The following is a 21,944-nucleotide window of genomic DNA, read 5'->3' as shown; positions in this document are numbered from 1 at the left end:
ATTGTCCCTGCCATATCTGCGGCAGCAGGAAGAATTAAGTCCAATAGTATGGGGCTTGCCTGTCCTAGCCACTCGGTAGCTCACCATATAAGATGCTTATTGTCCCTTCTTATTATTGGTATCTTTTACTTTTATACATGTCTTACTACTCAAAAGTCATCTGTATTCTCGCAAAAAAAACTCCTATGGCTTATTTTTCAAATTGTCATGTTTAGTTTCTAAATGTCTGCACAAGAGTGAAGGTTTCCCACGAGAGAGTAACGGTTAATGTGATTGGATGTTAATTATTTGACTAGGCTACCTGTATTTGACATTGTGTTGTTATTTCACTGAACACTAGATGGTTTAATTTTATTTTTGGCAGTGAAACGAGGCTACTCAGGCGAGAAAAAACCTCACCCAAATGTATAGCCCCGTTGGAAAATATAAATGTACTGTTTGAAAATGTGAAGAAAATGTTATAAATAAAAATGTGAATCACATTTTTATTTGGCATTGCGAGTACCCCAGTTTGGCAATACCTGCCCTAGAGCACACAAAAAACGATACATACCTCGGCCTAAACATCAGCGCAACAGGTAACTTCCATAAAGCTGTGAACGATCTGAGAGACAAGGCAAGAAGGGCCTTCTATGCCATCAAAATGAACATAAAATTCGACATACCAATTAAGATCTGGTAGACCTGGCTCTCAAGAGAAGACAGGCTATGGAAACTGAGCTGCACTTCCTAACCTCCTGCCAAATGTATGACCATATTAGAGACACATATTTCCCTCAGATTACCTCAGACTCACAAATAATTTGAAAACAAACAATTTTGATAAACTCGCCATATCTATTGGGTGAAATACCACAGTGTGCAATCACAGCAGAAAGATTTGTGACCTGTTGCCAAAAGAAAAGGGCAACCAGTGAAGAACAAACACCATTGTAAAAACAACCCATATTAATGTTTATGTTTAACTATTTGCGCAGCACTACTACGCTGTTTATAGATATAATATGACATTTGAAATGTATTTATTACTTTAATGTTTACTGTAAATTTGTTATTGTTTATTTCACTTTTGTTTATTATCTATTTCACGTGCATTGGCAATGTAAACATATGTTTCCCATGCCAATAAAGCCCCTTAAATTGAATAGTTAAAATACAAGGACTTGTGAAGGCACTAGGACCCAGGACCTTTTGTTTTGCCTTTTGAATGCCACTGAACTAGGAGGCGGGTGTTGTTGGGAAAGAGGTGGGCTGTCTGTCATAGAGGTTACTATCATCAGTTCGTGATAATTAGCGGATTTTGATGACTTGATAATGGCAGAGGTGTTATCAGGCACATGATATGTTATAGGCTTTTGCTATTCGGCAAACACTGGCGGCCGGACAAGGTCGAAAAACGGAAAAATAGAGCACGCATCTAATTTACACCATGGCTACTGAGTTGACCATTTCAGAATCAGCAGTCCCGTTGAGTGAGCCCCATCAGGTTGAAGACGAAGAACACTGGCTGTATGGGGGTGAATATACAATGTATCCAAATGGATACACAAGGCATGCGCTAAACAGTTCCCTCAGATGTTGATCAAGATTAATTGATACAGTTAACAAACGCACAACACCAACCACCGGCTTCACCGATGATGCTTGGTCCAAAACACATAGGAATTCTGCGTAACGCACATTTTTGCACATCTAGTGGTGTCTTTTTTGTGGAGTGTTTTGATTTATCTTAGGATGCACACCTAAGATGATTTTATCATGTACATTTTCCCCTGCAAAATCTGCAGTGTGGTTTGGCAGCTCAGACCAAAACAGATTAGCTCCAAAACGCTCTCGTCTTTAAATGCTAGGCGACTGTCATCATATGCCATGATGGCAATAAATGCATCGACCTTCAATTATCATGTCATCTTTTCTTAGGGGAAAACACCAATAAACAAAATGCCCCCGAGGGTTTGCCTGGGTAAGAATGTATCTTTCCTGCTCACTTGATCCTCTCACCCAAATTCACTCAAGGCACATGATGTTCCAAATATTATTTGACATGCTATTACAATGTAACTACAATAATTTCCCCCTCTGCTTATTAGGCCTGGTGACTCCCTTCAGCTGACTTCAATGGGCAATACCGAAGAGAAGGATGCTGCATCACAGGCACGGCATGGGGGCAATATCATCTACATGTCTTATCACATAGATAAATAGTTCGTTCTAAAACGTTTTCACAATGTAGGCTGAAGAGTAACCATTGTATCTTAACAGCTGTTGTAAGTTGTTACATAATAGTACACACGGTGTTATTAGTTGCATAGCTTTTCTCTCTGAGAAAATGGATATTCCAAAACCTCTGATGGTTCATTCATACAGTAACACAGCGATGAGATCCAACCAATGGAAATAGAGGAACCTCTCATAGGCAACCAATGAGGTGTGTGTTGGTTAACGTAATGGTGTGCAGGTGTGAGCGTTCATTTTGTAGCGTTAACCCTATCAGTCCCGAGACTCCAGCAAAAATCTGCTTATCTGACTTTCGTTTATCTGCATGTCCAGACTTTATATTTAGCCACACAATTAAGTGTTTTATCATTTTCTTTTCAGGACAACCAGGGCTATAAGTAGAACACAAAACGATTTAACATAAACAGTTGTATTCATGCGTTTTATTGACAAATGCAGGTTTGCAAAAACCTGAATAAAATGTATTTAAATGAATGCTGTAATTACAGAAATGGTTTGCTTACTGGGAAATGAATATCCAACTTGTCAGTGACAACTGTGTGGAGTTTGGAGTTCATGACAGCAACTATATGTGAGCTTATTACAGTATTATAGACCCTATGTCCTTGGATTTCCTATGATCTATGTAGAAGAACCCCTTACCTTCTAACGACTCTTCCCTTACGAAAGAATATTGTAGTTAGAGTGCAGTGTAACTGCAGTATGCTGCAAATACTGCGTCCAAAATAACACAGTTTTTTTACTGCAGTAATTTTGCAGTGTAACTGCAGTTAGAGTGCAGTATAAATGCAGTTCAAGTGCAGTGTAGTTATTTTGCAATTACTGCGTCCAGAATACCACAGTCGACTGCAGTTACTGCACTTTTACGGCAGTTTCAAAACTGCATTCTTTGTTTGTAAGGGTTGTGTAGCTTGTTAGCGTCACAGAGCAAAACATGCTTGTGTTTGTGAGAGTCTCATCTTTTCATAGATAGCTTTTAATAGTTTGTAGCATAAACCATTCGGACCAATCGGGATCTGCCCTTTTATCAGAAACACTGCTTTAGCTCAGCCCTCGTTAATCACACAGACTAATGGTTGGTATCTACAGATGCAGAAGAAATAGACTAATCCAATGGTACAACCTACTGCAGCTCAAACACACAATGTTTAAAAGGGGCTAGAAATCCAAAATGGGCGACTCAACGGGGTTAATGTTACTATGCTCCTCCCTTTTTTCAACAGGAAGCCAAAGGTACTGAAGGTGAAGAGGAGGAGGACAGTGACAGTGATGACGATGATGATGTCAAGGTCACCATTGGTAACATCAAAACTGGTGCACCTTCCTACATGTAAGTGTACTTGCGGATCCCGAGAGACAGTTGCTTTTCCAAAAAACTGTGTTAAGTCAGAGGGTTAAATACAAAGCCTTCAGAAAGTATTCACAGCCCTTGACTTTTTCCTCATTTGTGGTGTTACAGCCTAAATTTAAAATTGATTAAATTTAGATTTTGTGTTACTGGCCTACACTCAATACCCCCATGATGTCAAAGTGGAATTATGTTTTTAGACATTTTTACAAATTAATACAAATTTAAAGCTGAAATGTCTTGAGTCAATAAGTATTCAACCCCTTAGTTATGGCAAGACTAAATAAGTTCAGGAGTACATTTTTATCTGTAAGGTCCCTCAGTCGAGTAGTGGATTTCAAACACAGATTCAACCACAAAGACCAGGAAGGTTTTCAAATGCCTCGCAAAGAAGGACACCTATTGGTAGATGGGTAAAAAAAGCAGACATAGAATATCCCTTTGAACATGATGAAATTATTAATTACACTTTGGATGATGTATCAATACACCCAGTCACTACAAAGATACAGGTGTCCTTCTTAATTCAGCTGCCGGAGAGGAAGGAAACCGCTCAGGGATTTCACCATAAGGCCAGTGGTAACTTGAAAACAGTTTCAGAGTTTAATGGCTGTGACAGGAGAAAACTGAGGATGGATCAACAACATTGTAGTTACTCCACAATACTAACCTAAATGACAGAGTGAAAAGAAGGAGGACTGAACAGAATAAAAAATATTCCATAACATGCATCCTGTCTGCAATAAGGCACTAAAGTAAAACTGCAAAAAATGTGGCAAAGAAATTAGTGTTATGTCCTGAATACAAAGCATTATGTTTGTGGCAAATCCAACACCACACATCACTGAGCACCACTCTTCATATTTTCAAGCATGGTGGTGGCTGCATCATGTTATGGGTATGCTTGTCATTGGAAAGGACTAGGGAGTTTTTTTTATAAAAAGAAAATGGAATAGAGCTAAGCACAAGCATAATCCTAGAGGAAACCCTGGTTCAGTCTTTTTTCCAACAGACTCTAGGAGACAAATTCACCTTTCACCAGGACAATAACCTAAAACACAAGGCCAAATATAGAGTTGCTTACCAAGATTACATGTAATACTCCTAAGTGGCCTGGTTACAGTTTTGACTTAAATCAACTTTAACATCTCTGGCAAGACATAAAAATGGCTGTCTAGCAATGATCAACAACCAACTTGACAGAGCTTGAAGAATTTTAAAAAGAATAATGTGCAAATATTGTATAATCCAGGGGTGCAAAGCTCTTACAGACTTACCCAGAAAGACAGCTGTAATCGCTGCTGAAGGTGATTCTAACATGTATTGACTCAGGGGATTGAATACTTACGTAAATTAGATATTTCAGTATTTCATTTTAAATACATTTGCAAAAATGCCAAAAACATGTTTTCACTTTGTCATTTATGGGGTATTTTGTGTAGACAGGTCAGGGTAAAAAAATGATTTAATACATTTTGAAATCAGGCTGTAACACAAGAACATTTGGAATGTCAAGAGGTGTGAATACTTTCTGTGGGGCTGTGTATACTGCTGTAATGAATAATAAAGACAGTATCACACTTGATTTAAAATCTGGGGGACTAATGAAGGCCACAAGATACATTTTAAAGAAATCTTTCTGAATCTCTGCAGGGGAACGGGCATGAACCTGAGCTTGAAACCAGCTCGTGGCTATGCCTCAGCAGCCAGTGAGTGAACTCGTCCTGTTTTGGAGGATTATTTAAGGTGGGCAATAATGGTTTTATTCTATTTGTTGACTAATTCATGATGTTACTGTTTTGCTACAAGTTAAGCTGCAGTCCAAAGGGATAGATATAGAGACACTAGGGGCCTTCAATGGTGCACCAGTTGTGGAGGTGGAAATGGACATCTTTGAGGACAAACCATGGAGAAAGCCAGGTAAGGGTTTTGCTTACGTATACTGAACTGACCGTTTGAATCTTTGAAATAAAATTGCTGCAGATTGCTACAACATCAATTCATTGTTTTGTATGTTATTCTGTCTCTAGGTGCCGACCTCTCAGACTACTTCAACTATGGTTTTAATGAGGAAACGTGGAAGGGATACTGTGAGAGACAGCGCAGACTACAGCTTGGCCTGGAGCCCAGTGCTCCTCTCAGTTTTGAAAACAAGATAACAGTGAGTCCTCAAAACATTGATTAATTATACCAACTTTTCACACTACTGGAAAACTTTGTGTTTGTCTCCAAACAGTGATGGTTAAGAGTAATTAACCTTTAAGCTAGAATCCTTAAGTGATACATTAATAAAGAGCCACCCTGCCTCAGTTTTGGTAAAAAGCTGAGAGATGGGCCTGGAGAAATGTAACCACTCTCAAATTCATAGACAAAGCTACAAAGTTATTATTACAAATTATATTTTAACAATGTTTTCAGGCTATGTAGTATTTGTTTACATTTACATTCTTTACAAACACTGGAGTGAAACAAGCTTATATTTTGGGTTCTGATAGGGTATGACAGTTGAACTAAGCTCATGAGGCATTTCTAAGTTATATTCTTCAAGAATGAATGGGTATATACAGTGCATTCATAAAGCATTCATACCCCTTAACTTTTTCAAAATTTTGTTGTGTTACATCCTGAATTTAAAATGAATTCAATTGAGATTGTTTTTGTCATTGGTCTACACACAATACCCCATAATGTCAATGTGGAATTATGTTTTTAGATATTTTTACAAATTAATAAAAAATGAAAAGCTGAAATGTCTTGAGTCAATAAGTATTCAACCCCTTTGTTATGGCAAGCCTAAATAAGTTCAGGAGTAAAATTGTGCTTAATAAGTCACATAATAAGTTACAGGGACTCACTCTGTGTGCAACAATAGTGTTTAACATGATTTTTGAATGACCACCTCATCTCTGTACCCCACACATACAATTATCTGTAAGGTCCCTTAGTCGAGCAGTGAATTTCAAACACAGATTCAACCACAAAGACCAGGGAGATTTTCCAATGCCTTGTAAAGAAGGGCACCAATTGGTAGATGGGTAAAAATGTAAAAAAGCAAACAGTGAATATCCCTTTGAGCATAGTGAAGTTATTCAGTACACTTTGGATGGTGTATCAATTCATCCAGTCACTACAAAGATACAGGCGTCCTTCCAAAGAGGAAGGAAGCCGCTCAGGGATTTCACCATGTCAATGGTGACTTTAAAACAGTTCCAGAGTTTAATGGTTGTGATAGGAGAAAACTAAGATGGATCAACATTATCATTACTCCACAATACTAACCTAATTGATAGAGTGAAAAAAGAAAGCCTGTACAGACTAAAAATATTCCAAAACATGCAGGCGCTAAAGTAATTCTGCAAAAAAAATGTGGCAAAGTAATTCACTTTTTGTCCTGAATTCAAAATGTTATGTTTTTGGAAAATCCAATACAACACATTACTGAGTACCACTCTTCATATTTTGACGCATAGTAGTGGCTGCATTATGTTATGGGTATGCTTGTAATCGTTAAGGACTGGGGAGTTTTTCAGGATAAAAAAGAAACGGAATGGAGTTAAGCACAGGCAAATCCTAAAGGAAAACCTGGCTCAGTCTGTTTTCCACCAGACACTGGGTGATGAGTTCACCTTTCAGCAGGACAATAACCTAAAACACAAGGACAAATCTACACTGGAGTTGCTACCAAGAACACGGTGAATGTGTCTTAGTGGGCGAGTTACAGTTTTGACTTAAATCTGCTTGAAAATCTATGGTCAAGTCTTAATGGTTTTCAGCAATGATCAACAACATTGAAGAATTTTGAAATTTAAAAAATAATAATTGGCAAATATTATACAATCCAGGTGTGCAAAGCTCTTCGAGACTTTTCCAGAAAGACTCACAGTGTGTAATCGCTGCAAAAGGTGATTCTAACATGTTTCTAACACTCAGGGGTGTGAATACTTATGTAAATAAGATATTTCTGTATTTAATTTTCAATAAATGTGCAAACATTTCTAAAAGCATGTTTTAACCTTTTCATTATGAGATATTGTGTGTAGATGGGTGCGAAAAAAATAATATTTCATTCATTTTGAATTCAAACTGTAACAAACACAACAAATGTGGAATAAGTCAAGGGGTATGAATACTTTCTAAAGGCACTGTATCATTAATTTATAAGTAAAAAATGTATGTAGCAATTAAGGATTCTAGCTTTAGTCATCAAGAAAGACAGGAAATGTAATTATGTGAACTGAAATAAAATAGACTGGCCCAGCCAAGGAAAAGCTGCTGTTTCCTGTGTCAGATTTCTCATCCCACACTTAAATAAAGACCAGACCCCACTGTATTTGGCCCCAAGTCAAATAATACATTAATAATTCCATTGCTATAATATTACTAACGTTAATATAAAATAATAGTCTATCTTATTTCTAAATATGATACAGTACTAACATAGATTTGATTATATTAACAGTGATATTTTGTGGGTGGGAAATAATTGGATAATTGTTTTATTTTCGAGGTTCAGCAGGGAAGGGCAACCACTTTAGAAAAGGATACAGAACCGTCTTCCATCAAGCCTGATTACAAGCCAGACTTTCTCCCTGCTTCAGTCCTGGCCCTCGCCGCCAACAGACTGAAGGCAGGACCCCCACCTAACAGGTAAACATGTAAGAGGGGTTCAGACTGTTAAACAGCCATCACTAACAGAGAGAGGCTGCTGCCTACATACAGACTTGAAATAATTTGCCACTTTAATAAATGGATCACTAGTCATTTTAATAATGGCACTTTAATAATGTTTACATATCTTGCATTACTCATCTCATATTTATATATTGTATGTTATACCATCTATTGCATCTTGCCTATGCCGCTCTGTCATTGCTCATCCATATATTTCTATGTAAACTCAGCAAAAAAAGAAACGTCCCTGTCTTTCAAAGATAATTCGTAAAAATCCAAATAACTTTACAGATCTTCATTGTAAAGGGTTTAAACACTGTTTCCCATGCTTGTTCAATGAACCATAAACAATTAATGAACATGCACCTGTGGAACAGTCGTTAAGACACTAACAGCTTACAGACGGTAGGAAATTAAGGTCACAGTTATGAAAACTTAGGACACTAAAGAGGCATTTCTACTGACTGAAAAACACCAAAAGAAAGATACCCAGAGTCCCTGCTCATCGCGTGAACGGGCCTTAAGCATGCTGCAAGGAGGCATGAGGACTGCAGATGTGGCCAGGGCAATAAATTGCAATGTCCATACTATGAGACGCCTAAGACAGCGCTACAGGGAGACAGGACGGACAGCTGATCGTCCTCGCAGTGGCAGACCACGTGTAACAACACCTGCACAGGATCGGTACATCCGAACATCACACCTGCGGGACAGGTACAGGATGGCAACAACTGCCTGAGTTACACCAGGAACGCACAATCCCTCCATCAGTGCTCAGACTGTCCGCAATAGGCTGAGAGAGGCTGGACTGAGGGCTTGTAGGCCTGTTGTAAGGCAGGTCCTCACCAGACATCACTGGCAACAACGTTGCCTATGGGCACCGTCGCTGGACCAGACAAGACTGGCAAAAAGTGCTCTTCACTGACGAGTCGCGTTTTTGTCTCACCAGTGGTGATGGTCGGATTTGTGTTTATCGTCGAAGGAATGAGCGTTACACCGAGACCTGTACTCTGGAGCAGGATCTATTTGGAGGTGGAGGGTCCGTCATGGTCTGGGGCGGTGTGTCACAGCATCATCGGACTGAGCTTGTTGTCATTGCAGGCAATCTCAACGCTGTGCGTTACAGGGAAGACATCCTCCCCCTCATGTGGTACCCTTCCTGCAGGCTCATCCTGACATGACCCTCCAGCATGACAATGCCACCAGCCATACTGCTTGTTCTCTGCGTGATTTCCTGCAAGACAGGAATGTCAGTGTTCTGCCATGGGCAGCGAAGAGCCCGGATCTCAATCCCATTGAGCACGTCTGGGACCAGTTGGATCGGAGGGTGAGGGTTAGGGCCATTCCCCCCAGAAATGTCCTGGAACTTGCAGGTGCCTTGGTGGAAGAGTGGGGTAACATCTCACAGCAGGAACTGGCAAATCTGGTGCAGTCCACGAGGAGGAGATGCACTGCAGTACTTAATGCAGCTGGTGGCCACACCAGATACTGACTGTTACTTTTGATTTTGACCCCCCCTTTGTTCAGGGACACATTATTCCATTTCTGTTAGTCACGTCTGTGGAATTTGTTCAGTTTATGTCTCAGTTGTTGAATCTTGTTATGTTCATACAAATATTTACACATGTTAAGTTTGCTGAAAATAAATGCAGTTAGGACATTTCTTTTTTTTGCTGAGTTTATATATTCCAGTCCTTTACTTAGATTTGTGTGTATTATGTAGTTGATGTGGAATTGTTAAATTACATGTTAGATATTGCTGCACTGTCAGAACTAAAAACACAAGCATTCCGCTACCATCGCAATAACATCTGCTAACCATGTGTATGTGACCAATAACATTTGATTTTATTTGAAGAAAACCTGTGAATAAAGTTATGCTTAAATATGGAAGTACTAACCTCTACCTGTTCAAGCATCACACCAACTCAGTCTTGTCTCCCACAATATTCCAATGTTCCAGCTTAACAGTACAGTGGGGGAAAAAAGTATTTGATCCCCTACTGATTTTGTACGTTTGCCCACTTACAAAGAAATGATCAGTCTATCATTTTAATAGTAGGTTTATTTGAACAGTGAGAGACAGAATAACAACAAAAAAATCCAGAAAAACGCATGTCAAAAATGTTATAAAATGATTAGCATTTTAATGAGGGAAATAAGTATTTCACCCCTCTGCAAAACATGACTTAGTACTTGGTGGCAAAACCCTTGTTGGCAATCACAGAGGTCGGACGTTTCTTGTAGTTGGCCACCAGGTTTGCACACATCTCAGAAGGGATTTTGTCCCACTCCTCTTTGCAGATCTTCTCCAAGTTATTAAGGTTTCGAGGCTGACGTTTGGCAACTCGAACATTCAGCTCCCTCCACAGATTTTCTATGGGATTAAGGTCTGGAGACTGGCTAGGCCACTCCAGGACCTTAATGTGCTTCTTCTTGAGCCACTCCTTTGTTGCCTTGGCCGTGTGTTTTGGGTCATTGTCATGCTGGAATACCCATCCATGGCCCATTTTCAATGCCCTGGCTGAGGGAAGGAGGTTCTCACCCAAGATGTGAGGGTACATGGCCCCGTCCATCATCCTTTTGATGCGGTGAAGTTGTCCTGTCCCCTTAGCAGAAAAACACCCCCAAAGCATAATGTTTCCACCTCCATGTTTGACGGTGGAGATGGTGTTCTTGGGGTCATAGGCAGCATTCCTCCTCCTCCAAACACAGCGAGTTGAGTTGATGTCAAAGAGCTCCATTTTGGTCTCATCTGACCACAACACTTTCACCAGTTGTCCTCTGAGTCATTCAGATGTTCATTGGCAAGCTTCAGACGGGCATGTATATGTATTCTTGAGCAGGGGGACATTGCGGGCGCTGCAGGATTTCAGTCCTTCACGGCGTAGTGTGTTACCAATTGTTTTCTTGGTGACTATGGTCCCAGCTGCCTTGAGATCATTGACAAGATCCTCCAGTGTAGTTCTGGGCTGATTCCTCACAGTTCTCATGATCATTGCAACTCCACGAGGTGAGATCTTGCATGGAGCCCCAGGCCTGGGGATATTGACAGTTCTTTTGTGTTTCTTCCATTTGCGAATAATCGCACCAAATGTTGTCACCTTCTCACCAAGCTGCTTGGCGATGGTCTTGTAGCCCATTCCAGCCTTGTGTAGGTCTACAATCTTGTCCCTGACATCCTTGGAGAGCTCTTTGGTCTTGGCTATGGTGGAGAGTTTGGAATCTGATTGATTGATTGATTGATTGATTGCTTCTGTGGACAGTTGTCTTTTTTACAGGTAACAAGCTGCGGTTAGGAGCACTCCCTTTAAGAGTGTGCTCCTAATCTCAGCTCGTTACCTGTGTAAAAGACACCTGGAAGCCAGAAATCTTTCTGATTGAGAGGGGGTCAAATACTTATTTCCCTCATTAAAATGCAAATCAATTTATAACATTTCTGACATGCGTTTTTCTGGATATTTTTGTTGTTATTCTGTCTCTCACTGTTCAAATAAACCTACCATTAAAATTATAGACTGATCCTTTCTTTGTCAATGGGCAAACGTACAAAATCAGCAGGGGATCAAATACTTTTTCCCCCCACTCTATGTTTATAACGTCAGTTTAGCATAGAGGAAAGGGCGGAGTTGGGACATTCGGCTTTCTTACGTCACTGCCTTATCCGCTTTTTGCGTTATCAGCTTGTTGCCCTAACGTAAACATTCCCTGACACAAAATAGTAGCTAGCAAGATGGAGATCACAGGGGTTATTTTTAATGAGTGCATTTCGCAAGTGGCTAGTTTGCATCAACCACCTTCACTAAAACCACTGCAAAGGTTTTGCCTGCAAACTTTGGTTTCGAATCGTAACATTCTGGCATATCTGCCTCGTGATTTATTGGCTTTAAAAAAAAATTGTCTCAATCATTAATCCCAGACCAAGTGCTGTTGCTGCCCTAGGTCCGGAATCTCCGAGACTAACTCAGATCTTGTACAACATTTTCCTCAAAAGAACTGGATTGTAAATAGCTACGCTTGTTAAATACTTATTTTACACTTGGTAGAGAAAGCATGTGAAGCATAAATGGCTCCTGCCTGCAGTGAGAGAGAGTACAGATGTCTGTCATCTTTTTCTGTAGGAAATTGGGTGGAACTATTGATGTGATTGGTGGACAGACAGGAGCCATTCGCCGGGTTGAAGGCCGAAGGAGGGAAATGCAGGAACAGAATCCGATCCAGGTTAATCTGTTCACACATTCAGTGATTTTATTTGATGAAGTCAAAGATGACTGCAGGCTAAGGAGTGTAAGACACACACCTACACCTATTGTTCTGCATCATTCAATGTTCTCAACAACTCTGCAGGTGCTCGGAGACCATGGTAACAAGGTACAACCCTTGGTTCCACCATCAGGACCTCCCCCTCCTCTTCCTCTTCCAATGGGTATGCCCCCACCACACTTCCTGCATCCTCCTCCACCAGTATCTGGTATGCCCCCACCTCTTCACCCCCCAGGTAAGGTATCATCCTTTATCCAGACCATGAATGAAAGCATACCAAATGCATAGTCTTGTGATTATGATAAGGAGAGCCATGAGGAATTATAACATAATGTTATAATACCTTTACATGTTTGGTCTCATTCTCAGGTATACCCCCACCTTCCATTACAGGTAAGTTTTTATAACTGGACCACAAAACTCTGTGTAGTCCTTAGTTTCTCAGAGGATGCAAGAGAAATGCATTTTCATTGTAGTATGATAATATTATACAACATGCTTTGAAATGTCTGTAAACATACATAACCATTAATCTAGAAATGTCATCTGAATGTGTATGCTACATAGTTATACTAAAGATCAAATATTTGTTGTTGGTGATGATTACATACTGCTTTTCCCCTAGGCCTGTTCCCACCTCCCCTTGCTCCTCCCCCTACCTTGATGATGCCACCTGTGGATAGGTATGTGAGAGTCAATAGACTAATTAAAATGTACTAATGCATTAATAAAGCAATACGTTCAGACGCTGCTCTAAAGCCACGCCCAACTCCAAAATGTCTGCAAACCGGTTTGACGGGCCACACTTTTGATGATAGGACAGGTACCTCTTCTGTGCTATTGACCATAGCCACGGGAAGTAGGGGTGCTGAGGGTGCTGCGGTACCCCCTGAAATGTTCTTTCTCTCACAAAAGTAGTGCACTGGGCATTTAATAGTCCTGTATTAGCATACCAATATAGCAGTCTGTAGCGCATGCTAAAAAATCTATCTGAAACAATTCGCAGCACCCCCACCCCCAAACATCTTCCTGCAGCTCTGCTATGGACTGCAGTGGGGCGTCAGACTCAGAGAACTTCTGTTTCATAAGCAGTACCAGTCAGAGCCTCTCTTTACTCTGCCGCGTTTGTGTGGATGTTTAAGTGATGGTCTTAATCCTGACAATTTGTCCCTCCCTGAATTACAGCAGTAGAGCCCCTCTTCCTTTTGGATACAATAGTGGAGGTATGTGTCGTGGTTACCTGGCAGGTTCAAAATACAATTGTCATGCCTTATTCTCCACACATCAAATAACTTCCCCTTGTATTGCAGTTAATGCAGTGTATTTTCTTTCAGAGTCAAGCTTCATTAGCTACCCTCCAGTCTCATCATCACACATGCCTTGGGGCTCTGTGCTGGAGAAGGGGGGGGAAGACAGAGGACGAGGGCATTGGGAGTACCAAGGAAGTCATAGAGAAAGAGACAGAGAGAGGGATCAAGAGAGAGATCATACTCCAACCACCAGCGAATATAAGTGCGTAAACAAAGAAAAAACATGTTAAACAGTGTGGATACAGATCCATTTGCTTATGTTTTGTGGTGAAATTGAACCTTTTGCATGCCTTAACTTTCTCTCATCTGTCCTGATATCTGGCCTAGTGAGGATGACCGTTACCACTACTACAGCCATGATCGAGAGAGTGAGCGAGAATTTGAGCACAGTTACCTTCATGTTCACGACAGCAGCGGTGGACGTAGCAGGGAGAGGGAGGAGCATCAGCGAGACAGACGCCATCGTGACAAGGAGGAGAGTGGTAAACACAAGTCTTCCAAACGGTGAGGGAAAGTTAGTATTGTCAGATTTGAGAAAAAGGAAAATGCAGTAGGACAGACAATTTGTGGTTTATTGCAAATATATTGTGCACACTGGTTAGGTTTTACTTTACTGGCCTACATTTATGAGATTGATGAACATAAGCTCCATTGATAAGCTTGTGGTTCTTTTTAACTAGCAATGTGTGGTTACTCACTTTAAGACTTAATATAAACGCTTACAAAAAATGTTAACAGAATTATATTATATTATTAATTTCCTTACAGCAAGCAGCATGATGATGAGGGGGAGGGGCATCGCAGACACAAGCACAAGAAAAGCAAACGCAGCAAAGAGGACAAGGATGTCCCAGAGGATATGGTGGGGCGTGGGGAAGAGCACAAGGACTGAAAAAAGCAGAACATTGCGGCTCCATGGCGAGTTCTTAATCTTTGTAAAAAGAAAATGACCATGGCTAGACAATTTTGATTTCTTGTAAGGAAAAATTGAATATGAAATGTCCATTTTAAGTGAAGTGATTGGAATCAAAAGAAAGAGATTCCAATCTAATGGCTTCTTAAGTTGTTTCAATGGTGTGTAGCCTAAAATACAAATGTTATCATACTAGAATGATGATTTTTACTCATGCATTGATCATGGACATTCTCAACTGCATCATTACATTGTCCAGATTCATAATTGTCACTGTTAGGACAGGCCCCATCTTGCTTTGTCATATTGTAAATATATAGAATGTAATTTCTTTGCCAGAAGCCATTTCAAACACTGTGTTGATACCACTTTTTCTATAAACAATATTAGTTGATACAGATATGTCATCATGTAGATTAGATTCAAACTATAAAAATGTGTCCTATCTTCTGACATTCTGGCACAGAGTAGCAAGGTATAATATAATGTAATACTGTATACTGTTGCCTCTCTTTACATTAAACTAAATCCTGACCTGGGCTTTACTATTTTTTTGTAATCTGTGACCATCGACCACTTAAACTATGCGTAGCGTAGTTTGTAATCACAGCAGGGTTTGAGGCCTTGCTTTATTGCATGGATTTTTCCCACAATTCACCCAATAAAAATGCAGCAAATTCAAATTTTGGCAATGTCCAACAATTGCATGTAAAGTAGTGGTGATGAACCATCAGGTCATGGTACTGTAGACTTCTCATTTGACATTTGTTACATTTTGAAGGGTGCTATGACAATGTTGACTAGGCATATTCAAATTGATTTCATGGGGTTTATATTATAATAGGAAATCATGTTGCATTTTATCTGCAATGTTTAAAATGCCTGTGCCCCTTCTGAATAAACCCCTTATTACAAAGGCATTCGGGGGAGGTAGAAGTTGCACCTTCCACTGATACAGGGTCAGATATATTTTAGGTCCCATTGATTGTTGAGATTAAGGATGGGTATGACGATCTAATCCTAGATCTGGGTTGTCACAAATTACCACAGCCACAAAATCGTAAAAAATCATGAAAACAAAATGTTCCTTTTTTTCTCTTCAGTTAAAGTCAGGGTTAGGCATAAATTTAGCTGTTTGGTTAGGTTTAAATCAGATTTTAAGAAGATAAATTGTAGACATAATTATGATTTTGTTCTTGTGGTAACTAGTGACGACCCTAAATCTGTGATTGCGGATAATTTCTCCCCTGCGCCTGTCGTCAGATGACAATGGAATATGAGTTCCCGCTGTGTCTCGCGATCTGCTGAATTCATAAAATTCCTACGCGTCTATAAAATCGGCCATTTCGTGGTAGGCCATCCGCTGTTGCAGGGCAAGTGTTCTTCTGTCTGCTAGTCAATTTATAACATCGCACAATGAATGAGACCGCAGTTTCATTTGCCAAGGATTTCTTGGCTGGTGGCATCTCCGCTGCCATCTCCAAAACGGCGGTTGCTCCCATCGAGAGAGTCAAGCTTCTCCTTCAGGTAGCTATTGGTCCATGACTAGCTAAAGTTATGCCGCCTCTGCTGCATGGCAAGCATCAGCTAGCTAATTTAGCTGTTATCACTGGCTAGAGAAATGCACGCTGCTTATCACCCTTGCGGCAACTTACATTTCGCTAACTATGTCTTTTCAATGTCTTAAGACTGTTATATTGATTTGATATGTTTAATAAACGCAGGATGGTTATCTAGCATCTTCTGCTGGTTGCCATAATTCGAGGTCATGAGATGTTTCAAATGACCTACACGCTAGCCGGCTGGCTAACGCAGTCAGTCATTAGCACAGGTTGGCTAGCTCGGCCATTCAATGCTAACGTTAGCTAGCTAACAAAGCCAGGGCCAGTCTATGACATTGGGCAATTCCTCTTTCTGGATGGCACCTGATATAGCTAGCTACACAACTCATTTACATGTAACAATTTAGTTACGTTACTCGACTAACTAGCTTGATTTCGTAGTAAATCATACCAGTAAAATATACATTATCACGAATTGAACAATCGAGCAGTTGGGTAGGTACTGCAGCCACAGTGGTAGAACGGAGGTTAAACTAGGTACCTGGCTGGCTTTGAAAGTCTGCATGGTAATTGACCGGCAAACAGTAACCAAGTGTTGGTCTGTCTTGTTCAATTAAATAGTTGATGCAAATCGTTAGCAACCAGAAAGACCGGATTTAAGCAGGTGGCAAGGTCGAGACGAGCAGCGCTCAGGGATGACTGCAGGGCAGAAAACGTCACTTTACCAGCATGCATTTAAAGGTTTATATATTTTATCATAGGTGTAATTCAAGTGTTCTCCTATTCTTAACAGGTCCAACATGCCAGCAAGCAGATCAGCAAAGAAATGCAGTACAAGGGTATCATAGATTGTGTTACCCGCATTCCAAAGGAGCAGGGCTTCCTTGCCTTCTGGAGAGGTAACCTGGCTAATGTCATCAGATACTTCCCCACCCAGGCCCTCAACTTTGCTTTCAAAGACAAGTACAAGAGTGTCTTCCTTGACGGTGTAGACAAGCGAAAGCAGTTCTGGAGGTACTTCGCTGGCAACCTGGCCTCTGGTGGTGCTGCAGGAGCCACCTCCCTTTGCTTTGTCTACCCTCTTGATTTCGCCAGAACCCGTCTGGGAGCTGATGTCGGAAAGGCTGGTGCGAGGGAGTACAACGGTCTGGCAGATTGCTTGGCGAAGACGTTCAGGTCTGACGGTATGAGGGGTCTGTACCAGGGCTTCGCAGTCTCTGTCCAGGGCATCATCATCTACAGAGCTTCATACTTTGGAATTTATGACACAGCTAAAGGTATAGACTTTAACACTGATGACAGCTTTTCACAGAAAGTTGTTGGTTTGTGCGATATGCATATGTAATATGTGTGGTATGTAACAGGTATGCTGCCAGACTCCAAGAACACTTCCATCTTAGTGAGCTGGGCAATCGCTCAGTCTGTAACTGCTGTGGCCGGCCTGACCTCCTATCCCTTCGACACTGTCCGTCGTCGTATGATGATGCAGTCTGGACGTAAAGGAGGTGAGTTTTCCTCGTCACCCAAACCATCCAGTGTTGCCATGTTTAAATGGTTAGGGAGAAATTGTACATCTGGAAGACTAGTAGAAACATGCAATTCCAAATACAACTAAATTGGCATTATGTCCTAACTTGCGTCTTTTTTTTCTCCAGCTGATATCATGTACTCTGGTACCATTGACTGCTGGAAGAAGATTGCTCGTGATGAGGGTGGCAAGGCGTTCTTCAAGGGAGCCTGGTCCAATGTTCTCAGAGGCATGGGTGGTGCCTTTGTGCTGGTCTTGTACGATGAGCTAAAGAAAGTCCTTTAAATTATTGTTTTTTAACATCACTGTTGAATTTACATTAAATGGCTAAATGTAACATAACTTTCCACTCCTATGGATCCTGCATTCTGCCTTATTTATGTGAACCAGCTAGTGGTCTGCTACTAGTTGAGGGTGGCGGCTGTAAGTTGTGCATTTTATCTTTCAAACGTTCCATTCTCATTTACCAATGTCATTCCTGTATAAGAAACCTCAAATACTACTCCTGTCCTCCAGCGGGTATGTTTCTAACCACCACTTGAATAAATTCATTATAATGGACAAACCTACAATGGAATGATGTCAGTGGTGTTTTTGTTTTAATGCCTGGGTTTTAGGTTGTGTGAAATGTGCACTGATTGGATAATCAAATGAATGATGTGGATTACACCACTTACAGCTATAGTTGTGTGCTTATCAACTACTTAGCCTTATCGCCTACTTAGCCTCTGACTTAAGGCTATGGTTATAGTCTACTACAATTTAAATGAAATGACTTTACCAGCGTTGTAGCATGTAATACACTGTTCCAGGATGTTTTCAGCAGATGGAATGTGAAGATTTTGAAACATCAGGAGACTTTGCAATGTAAACTGAACCTTTTGCATGAATTTGCACTACCTGGTTTAACTGGTCTGTTGCCCTACGCATAGTCATTCATACTTGGATTTGGTTGAGTTACGGTGTAATGATCCAAGAAGTGAAATATAGTAGCTGACAAGTGTGGACAGACTTAACATAATATTTAGTTCGTGCCAATAGTGTCCGGTGCCTTGTTGGCTAGTCTTGCTATAGGCATGTTATATGATCCCAGCACACTCCATTTTGGCTTGTGACAGCACAGTTCTCAATTCTACAGTTGTAGTTTAACTCCTGTCCACAATTTGTTGTACTTTACTCCATTAGAACTGAAGGAGTCTGGTGGGAAATCTGATATTGTTGCCTTACATATGGTAGGCAAAGTGCCCTCTAGTGTAAACCAAACTCATTGTCCAGCTTCCCCCATTTATACCTGGTTCTATGCTCACGTTTTTACATGGGTGTAGACTAAAAGACATTGAGGTATTTAAATAATTATGTGCCTTCAAACAAATTGACAAGTGCCACCATTGACTTGTTAATCTGTTTGGGAAGGTTAAAATAAATAGCATACAAGGTGGAACCATGAAATCTGGTCACAATGCGGACACAGTGGACAGAAATTTCATTTTAATGCAGTGTGTAGACATATTTCTGACAATCTGGGCACAATCAGAAACTGGACAATATCAGGACACACGTTAGCAAGTATAAGTGAGGTTATAGTGACGTAAAATAATTAGAATGGATTTTAGTCCCCAATTGAATGAAGACAAAGCAAATGTATCACAAACGGCTGCATGATACTGCACCTTTAATCAGTAAAACGTTTCTATGGAAAGTACTTTTTTCTAATACAATATATATTAATTATGCAATCAAAATATTTTTTGCAATGAAAGCGGGTGATGCAAGCTGCTTTGGTAGAATCAAAATGGAATGGAACTATCTTGGGAGCATCTGTGACACCAGCATACATAAGGCAAGGAGCAGCAGAAATCCGTTACTGGCCATCCCTGGATTTCCACCTGTAGCCAGACCAATGCCCTCTGATCCTGAGACACAAGATACAGTAGAAAGAGGTCAGCACAGACCCCTGGAAGAGAAAGTGAAATGGATCATAATCTAATTTACTGTAGTACATTCACACCCACCTTTGATCAAAGTTCCTGACCTGATATTCAACCAGTAGACAGTGCGCTGTTGGGCTACAGTGGCCCTGAAAAAAAAAGTGCAATGCAGATTAATGAACGCTTGCATGTCAATGTGCTGTGTGTGAGAGAAACAGATTTTTTTTTTGCTGACTTTTTTTTGCTGTACCTTTATTCTTTGAATTCTTATAATACATGACATTAGTTAACATTGTCATATCATTTGTGTAATACGTGCGGAGCAAAACGGATCATCTAGTTTTATAGACTCATAAAGGGTTCAAGATTAGATTTAGGGCTCTATTCAATCTGGATCGCTGAAGCCTAAGGATTGCGCACTGGAAATGTAAAGATTATTCCCGATTGAGCAGACATATGCAGTCTTTACCGTAAATGCAGTCTCCGCTAACGCCTGAACATTGCTTTTAACATTTCCTCTGGAGGTAGTGGTCGAGATTTAGCAAATACGCAAGTTTACATTTGAGTAATGTGTGTAGCCAATGGTATTTTTACGAAAAGTGTAGTAAGGGTGATGAGGCTCTAAACTTAATAATGTAACACTGAACTTCAGCTATACAGGTTGAATAGAGCCCTTGGTGTTATGTTCTTACATGAAGTAGATAGTGTTGGTGTTGTTGGGTGGTATCCAGGTAAACACAGTAGTGTCATCTTTTAAGTTCGTATTGGCATGGGTGATGGCACCTTCTTTATTTCCTGAGCACTTGGAGACACAATCATTTTTGTCAATCTCTTTCTAGAATGTTTAGTTTACTCGTGGAATTTTCACCCCAATTAGGTTATACATGGGAAGCTATTAACTTACCTGCAGGAATTTGGTATCTGGAGGAGGAAGTTGCCAACTTCCTAAAGCATTAGTGCTAGCGCTGGCTGCCGATCGGGCCTCCAGAAGCACGCCTCTGTAGTTTGTTCCAGTTATGGTCACTTATGGGGAAATACACCAACAAACAGTACAGAGTGATACAAATGTGCTATTGCGTTCCCCTTCATCTGCAGAAATGTGGTATCTTGAATCAATGTTAAGGCATGATAACAGAAAATGTAAGAAGCCTCAGACACACTGTCTTACTTAAAAGTGCCTAGTTGTGACCATTGTCACTGGCCTGCCTTATCCCTTCCACTATGAATTAAGAACTGTAATTTTTAAGACCACACATTTTTCTAATTTGTGAACTATTTGTTAGGGTTATTTCATAATGTCAGCAGATAAGTGTTACTGGTCCGATCAAATTAGAAATCACATCTAGTTCCTTGGGCATGTCCAAAGCTGTAAGGTGTAGGTAGAATGTCCAACATCTTACCTGTAATGGGCTGGCCAGTCTGAAGGGTCCTGGTGCTGGTGAGGATGGTGTAGGGTGCTGGGGTGGGCTGTGGCTGCACCCCAGTGTGGCGAGGAACCATGTCATCACAGGCGGAGGTGGGTGCACCGTTGGGAAAGCCAAAGCAGGGAGAGATCCCTTGTAGAAGGACCAGACCAAACATCAACAGCTCCATCAGGTCAAGTCAAAGTAATCCAGCACAGCAGCACTACATACAGAGGGCAGGTGGGGGAAGAGTGAAATGGGAGCCTTGAATCAAGAGATGGTCTTTTGAAGCAAATTACTGCTGAGTCACTCATGCACATGCCTGTGCACTAACAGGGGTGAACCCTTGACATGCGCAAGAGCAACAGTCCCCATATTCTATTCCCCCCCCCAAAAAGGTTTATTTTCTTCTCTTTTCATGGCAAGACAAAGCAACTCTTCTCCACACACTGCTGTGAAAAATGAAAATTTCTCACCAGACTCGTGCACATGCCCATGCACCAACAGGGGTGTCAGGTGAACCCTTGACCACATGCAAGAGCAACAGTTTCCCATTCTATTTCCCCAAAAACATGTTTTTCTCTTTTCATGGTAAAACAAAGCAACTTTTTCTTCTCCACATACAGCCATGAAAAATAACAATTATGCTCACCAGACTCGTGGCTTGATGTCAAATTCTCTGAACTGCAATGGAAAGTTATTGTGCAATGTGACCAAGTAAACTATGTTAAATCTCCTAGTCATGTCATCAAGCTTTTACACCATGAGTAACTCTAATCT

The 21,944-nt window shown here is 40.7% G+C and overlaps 3 protein-coding genes across 4 annotated transcripts; 2 read left to right on the top strand and 1 right to left on the bottom strand.

The window, feature by feature from the left end:
- The first annotated feature begins 1,217 nt into the window (after positions 1 to 1,217).
- On the top strand, positions 1,218 to 15,283 carry LOC106563615 (uncharacterized). Of its 2 annotated transcripts, none has more exons than XM_014129344.3 (16): positions 1,218 to 1,517; positions 1,921 to 1,963; positions 2,091 to 2,154; positions 3,462 to 3,568; positions 5,240 to 5,295; positions 5,396 to 5,506; positions 5,617 to 5,747; positions 8,100 to 8,233; positions 12,379 to 12,478; positions 12,605 to 12,755; positions 12,890 to 12,913; positions 13,146 to 13,203; positions 13,706 to 13,743; positions 13,855 to 14,032; positions 14,158 to 14,334; positions 14,599 to 15,283. In XM_014129344.3, exons 1-16 carry the CDS (start codon positions 1,430 to 1,432, stop codon positions 14,720 to 14,722), a joined length of 1,584 nt encoding a protein of 527 aa, XP_013984819.1. In that variant the 5' UTR covers positions 1,218 to 1,429; the 3' UTR covers positions 14,723 to 15,283. The 2 variants fall into 2 exon arrangements, with proteins under 2 accessions (XP_013984819.1, XP_013984816.1); XM_014129341.3 differs by having other exon boundaries at positions 8,094 to 8,233.
- A 723-nt stretch (positions 15,284 to 16,006) lies between these two features.
- On the top strand, positions 16,007 to 18,405 carry si:dkey-251i10.1 (ADP/ATP translocase 2). Its single transcript, XM_014129340.3, has 4 exons — positions 16,007 to 16,270; positions 17,099 to 17,582; positions 17,670 to 17,810; positions 17,961 to 18,405. Exons 1-4 carry the CDS (start codon positions 16,160 to 16,162, stop codon positions 18,116 to 18,118), a joined length of 894 nt encoding a protein of 297 aa, XP_013984815.1. The 5' UTR covers positions 16,007 to 16,159; the 3' UTR covers positions 18,119 to 18,405.
- A 901-nt stretch (positions 18,406 to 19,306) lies between these two features.
- Positions 19,307 to 21,438, bottom strand: si:dkey-251i10.2 (Reeler domain-containing protein). Its single transcript, XM_014129398.3, has 5 exons — positions 21,162 to 21,438; positions 20,666 to 20,784; positions 20,454 to 20,563; positions 19,846 to 19,910; positions 19,307 to 19,746 (listed from the first exon to the last, which is right to left on the bottom strand). The coding sequence occupies exons 1-5, from the start codon at positions 21,352 to 21,354 to the stop codon at positions 19,637 to 19,639; spliced, it is 597 nt and encodes a 198-aa protein (XP_013984873.1). The 5' UTR covers positions 21,355 to 21,438; the 3' UTR covers positions 19,307 to 19,636.
- Positions 21,439 to 21,944: the final 506 nt, after the last annotated feature.

The sequence above is a fragment of the Salmo salar genome, chromosome 11 (assembly GCF_965601325.2).
Source record: "Salmo salar chromosome 11, fSalSal1, whole genome shotgun sequence".
Taxonomy (NCBI): Eukaryota; Metazoa; Chordata; class Actinopteri; order Salmoniformes; family Salmonidae; genus Salmo; species Salmo salar.
Note: the sequence above shows the minus strand (reverse complement) of the source record. Positions and strands in the feature narration are given on the sequence as shown.

What these genes read in the sequence shown, in the direction of transcription:
- LOC106563615 (XM_014129341.3), top strand. Translation starts at nt 1,430, where the DNA reads ATGGCTACTGAGTTGACCATTTCAGAATCAGCAGTCCCGTTGAGTGAG. An exon ending in AGAAGGATGCTGCATCACAG is followed by an intron (nt 2,155 to 3,461) that starts GCACGGCATGGG and finishes TTTTTTCAACAG; the next exon opens with GAAGCCAAAGGTACTGAAGG. An exon ending in ACTGGTGCACCTTCCTACAT is followed by an intron (nt 3,569 to 5,239) that starts GTAAGTGTACTT and finishes GAATCTCTGCAG; the next exon opens with GGGAACGGGCATGAACCTGA.
- si:dkey-251i10.1 (XM_014129340.3), top strand. Translation starts at nt 16,160, where the DNA reads ATGAATGAGACCGCAGTTTCATTTGCCAAGGATTTCTTGGCTGGTGGC. An exon ending in AATTTATGACACAGCTAAAG is followed by an intron (nt 17,583 to 17,669) that starts GTATAGACTTTA and finishes GGTATGTAACAG; the next exon opens with GTATGCTGCCAGACTCCAAG. An exon ending in GCAGTCTGGACGTAAAGGAG is followed by an intron (nt 17,811 to 17,960) that starts GTGAGTTTTCCT and finishes TTTTTTCTCCAG; the next exon opens with CTGATATCATGTACTCTGGT.
- si:dkey-251i10.2 (XM_014129398.3), bottom strand. Translation starts at nt 21,354, where the DNA reads ATGGAGCTGTTGATGTTTGGTCTGGTCCTTCTACAAGGGATCTCTCCC. An exon ending in GACTGGCCAGCCCATTACAG is followed by an intron (nt 20,785 to 21,161) that starts GTAAGATGTTGG and finishes TTTCCCCATAAG; the next exon opens with TGACCATAACTGGAACAAAC. An exon ending in CAGATACCAAATTCCTGCAG is followed by an intron (nt 20,564 to 20,665) that starts GTAAGTTAATAG and finishes TGTGTCTCCAAG; the next exon opens with TGCTCAGGAAATAAAGAAGG.